General features: G+C 38.8%; 3 protein-coding genes across 3 annotated transcripts in view; 2 read left to right on the top strand and 1 right to left on the bottom strand.

Moving 5' to 3' along the window:
• Positions 1-102: 102 nt before the first annotated feature.
• Positions 103-210, top strand: CBG26633 (the record flags this gene model as incomplete). The annotated part of the gene is made up of 1 exon (XM_045240915.1): positions 103-210. The coding sequence occupies one exon, from the start codon at positions 103-105 to the stop codon at positions 208-210; it is 108 nt and encodes a 35-aa protein (XP_045100909.1).
• Positions 211-336: 126 nt separating this feature from the next.
• Positions 337-2,617, bottom strand: CBG23555 (the record flags this gene model as incomplete). Its single annotated transcript, XM_045240914.1, has 7 exons — positions 337-561; positions 1,060-1,392; positions 1,456-1,705; positions 1,755-1,892; positions 1,945-2,114; positions 2,415-2,475; positions 2,520-2,617. 7 exons carry the CDS (start codon positions 2,615-2,617, stop codon positions 337-339), a joined length of 1,275 nt encoding a protein of 424 aa, XP_045091110.1.
• A 1,418-nt stretch (positions 2,618-4,035) lies between these two features.
• The window catches only part of CBG23554, a gene marked incomplete at both ends in the record, with an annotated part of 2,646 nt that continues 2,354 nt past the window's right edge, over positions 4,036-4,327 (top strand). The window contains one exon of the mRNA XM_002647742.1: positions 4,036-4,227. Within this exon, the coding sequence (XP_002647788.1) occupies positions 4,036-4,227 (192 nt within the window). The remainder of the gene's footprint in view (positions 4,228-4,327) is intronic.

Genomic DNA, 4,327 nt, shown 5'->3' with positions numbered 1-4,327 from the left:
AAATAATATTATTGTATTCAGGTTCGTTTCTCATCTCCAGTGCTACCCGGACAGACGTTGGTAACAGAAACCTGGAAGACTGGAAATCGAATTGTATTCCAAATGAAAGTCAAAGAAACGGGAAAAATTGTCATCTCAAACGCATATGTTGATTTGACCGAAGCATCAGAACTTCCAACCGTTCCAACTGATCTTGCTTCCAAATTGTAATTTATTAAAATCTTTTATTACACAAGTTTGAAAAAAATTTAGATCGTTAAATTCGTGTTTCATGGTTTCCTGAATATATTTTGTGAATAAACCGTTTCGAATAAAAACAATGAGATTTCCTTTTTCTTATTTCTTTCCAAGAATATCATTGACACCTGGGAAGTTGACACCGACTCCTGTATTCACTCCAACACCAGCCATCGGTACTCCAACACCGAAATTCGTTCCAACGTTGCCATTCAGATAGTCAACTCCGACATGTTGATTCTGTTGGTAGTACGGACCAACTCCTCCTCCAACATCTACTCCTATCGGTTTTCCAGCTTCTCCCGGTTTCAAAGGAACGCTTACCTAAAAATAATCACTATGAAGTATTGCTCTGGCCTAAGAATCTCAAAATCTCAGAATTTCAGAATTTCAGAATTTCAGAATTTCAGAATTTCAGAATTTCAGAATTTCAGAATTTCAGAATTTCAGACTAGGGCTGTTTTTTGGTCATTCTGGTTTATTCTTTACCATTTTAGAATGATCTGAAAAATTTCTGGAATGGTCTAAAAATGACCTAAACTGGCCTGAAAATAGTCATGCATGGCTTAAAAATAGTTTCAAAAATGTTCCTAAATGATCTACATGGTCCTAATTGGCCTGAAGATAGTACAAAATTGTTTAAAATGGTCCAAAACTGTTCAAAAAGTTTTGGTCATTTTTCCTCAAAAAATTGGGGAAAATAGCCCAGAAAGACATGCCTATTTAAATGCTCTTTTAAGGATTTCGCTACTTGATCTAAGCTCCGCCCACCCTCGCTGATTGAAATTGGACCAGACCAGAATGAAACTTTAAAAAACCTACAACTGCATGAGTATCCCCTTCGATTCCCAGTGATTGAACCAATGGAACACTCCATCCAGACTTGTATCCATACTTCCCTTCATACCAATTAGCTCCGATCTCCTGATATTGCGACCAATAATCTCTAACACCAATGTGATCGGAATATCCTCCTCCCCATGATCCAAATGGAATATTCATTTCTCTTCCTGCTCCAATTGCTCCTTCCTCATTTATTGGATAGTATGGAATTCCCTTCACACTCCACGTTCCCAGATTCAGTCCGACATTGGAGTTGAAAGCATAAGCAATGTTATAAAGTGGATCGGATTTTGGAAGGAATCTTTGGCAATCCTAGAAAATTTAAATTAGTTTGAATTTCAAACTTTGGAGAGCAGAATTTGGTCTTTAACTCACATGGAAATATCCCTTACACTTATTTCCATATCTCTCTTCTGTCTTGTTGCCTCCAAAACAATGCTTTCTTACAGTTGGAAGAAACTTATTACAGAGTGCTTCTAGATGCAACGCCTTTCGATGAACATCTATATTTTCTGGACGTGGCTCGACTGCCGATGGTGGTCTACTAACCATCATTCCACGAACATCAGCCGCTTTTGCTTTTTGCTCCAATTGCGATTTATCAGTGATTCCTCCGAATGGGGAACTAAATTTTTAAGGTTCAGATGTAATTTTCTATTAGTACCATATCAAACCTTGGTCTATGAGAAACTTCACTTCCATCAATATCAGCTCTATCTACTCCCAAAGCAGAGCTTCTTAATCCGAATTCTTCCATGTTTTGAGCGAATCGCTGCTTCTCTTTTTCTTGTTGAGCCAACAATTGGTTGTAGCTAAATAGCTCAATAGGTTTTCTTCTTTCAGAATCCTTCCAAATCCACCTACCGACTGACATGTGTATTGATTGCATACTGTTTCATCCTATCAAAATAGTCCTGATAGTACTGATCATAGGCTGCCTGGCGAGCTCTGTTGGCTTCTTTCCTTTGTTGTCTCCAATCCTCCATTTGTTTCTCGTATGCATCGTCATAACTTGGTTGACGATGCCTAAAAATCTTGTATTTAAAAATCAGATTATTTCAATAAATCTAAACTACTGTAAAACCTGTAATAGAAGGGCCCCACACTGAAAAGCTTGAGCTCTATTATCTCGGTTCGTATGAGAGATATCAAAAATGTGTCAACTGCTAAAATGTTTGGGATATTATGATAAACAATTTATCAGTTGACAAACGTTTTATATGTCTCACAGAAACCAACTTATATTGGCTCAAAGTTGAAAGTTAGAGGACCATTCTATCACAGATTTTACGTTACCTATGTCTTCTTCTTGGTTTTTGAGTGCTCTGTTCGACTGGCGCCTTGGCAAAGTCACTTGGAGAATGATTATAAGAAGGTCTTCTAGCTGATGCGTCTCTGAACAAAAGGTACATTTTCACCCCTTGTTCAACATCACATACTTGGCAATCGGAATTGGTTCATCTCCATTTTGGGGCCTTGCCTCAATCCTCCATAATAATATTAGGAAGGAAAATATAATCAAAATTTGACGAAACATCGTCAAGGGAAGATGTTGAAATGTTGATGATTTTTAAACTGTTAAAAGTTAACAGAAATCAACACGATGATGATTACTGCAGGTTTTCTCCTCTCGTCGTCTTGAATAGGCCGCCCGTATGACCTTGCAGTGAAGACTGACCGGTAGAAAATAAATGGAATTTTGTAGTTTGTATAGTCTTTCATTGTCTAAGCTTGACGAAGAATATGTGTGGTTTGTGATTAAATGGGATGATAGAAATGATCATGTTGAACTGGGTACATGGGAAATTAGGGTTTTAGCGATAAGTGAGGGAAGGTGACTTGAACTTCCAATAACCCGATCAATAATTTGTCTGAAAATTTCAAAACGATTCCTCAAGTCTAGGTATTGTTACGATTGTCCAAAGATGAACGGTGTAATGTTTTATGAGATGAAGCAACTTTGACAAGCGATAACTAAGCTTAAAGTTGATCAAATAGTTTGAAACTTGGTCAGTATACTGATGAATTATATAAATTTTTTCACTAAAATTTTGAGCTCAATACAGCGCTTTAATCCGTTTTTATGGTAGCACAAACTGTTGAGCGGGTAATTATGCTACACCCTGTATAACGGTTTACCGAAGAGAACGGTTCAAATGACACAAATTTCAAATAAATGTTCAAGGTTTTCCACATAAAAATTATCAATTTCCCATCCTTATATGGTTATACGATATTACTTCTCGGCTGAAGCCATTCAAAAATGAAAAAAAAAACAAATCAAAGCAGGAGGAACTGAACCAGCATGTGTCGCTTGTTGGTCTACCTTGCTAGCCACTCGGCTACCGACGCATGTTTACCTCACGTGCGCAACAGTGTTAACAAATTGAAAAGAAAGGAATTGAATTGAATGTTGTAAATCCCATATTCTTTATTTTTGTCAGGTCGATTTTTCTCAAATTTCAGCGAGTGTTGCACTATTATTACGTATTGAAAAGCCCATATTCAATTCTATTAATGAGCGAATTTGAAGAAATTTTTGAATAGCTTCGGCCAACCTTCACCCAAAAGACGTCTGCACAACAACCGCAGCCGCAGCCTCTGTCTATTGTGGGCGGAGTCTCCTCACACACAAAGTATAGAGGGCGGCGGAACCCGGGAAATGTCGGCCGCAGCGAAAGGGGTTGCTATATAAACGTGCGAGAGAGAGGAAGGCAGTTGCATGACGGCAAGGCGAGTACTCGCAGATACGAAACGTTCCCCGTTGAGCGCGCTAACTGTGAGCGAAAGTCCCTGGACCACCGGCAGAAAGTGTCACCCTCTAGGTTGGGTACTCTTTGGAGTTTTAGTCATAGCACAGAGACGCTCCTTAGAACAGCATAGGGCCTACTCTGTTCGTCATGTTTTTGCAATTCGTGAAGGACAACCGGAAGGCACAGCTCACTCGTCCATGAAATGCTTCGTTTCCTTGGAGAGTCAATTCACACTTTTACACACGACATGTCTCCTGAATTTCTTCAGTGTGTATATTCCGCTCCACGCAAGGCTTCTCTAAAATTCTGTCATCGTCTTAATCTTCATATTTTCTGGAATGGCAAAAATCCATCGAGAATGCCGAGAGAAGTCTTTGCCAGCTATCAGATTAACGTTAGCTGCTTATCTGTCATTAGAAGAATTTTGAATCTCCTTTTTTCTAGGAAGCCCATCGATTATTTTTCGGATATCTCCGACTGGACAACGTCTAAAA

This window comes from Caenorhabditis briggsae (assembly GCF_000004555.2).
Source record: "Caenorhabditis briggsae AF16 supercontig from assembly CB4, cb25.NA_003, whole genome shotgun sequence".
NCBI classification, from domain to species: Eukaryota; Metazoa; Nematoda; class Chromadorea; order Rhabditida; family Rhabditidae; genus Caenorhabditis; species Caenorhabditis briggsae.
Note: the sequence above shows the minus strand (reverse complement) of the source record. Positions and strands in the feature narration are given on the sequence as shown.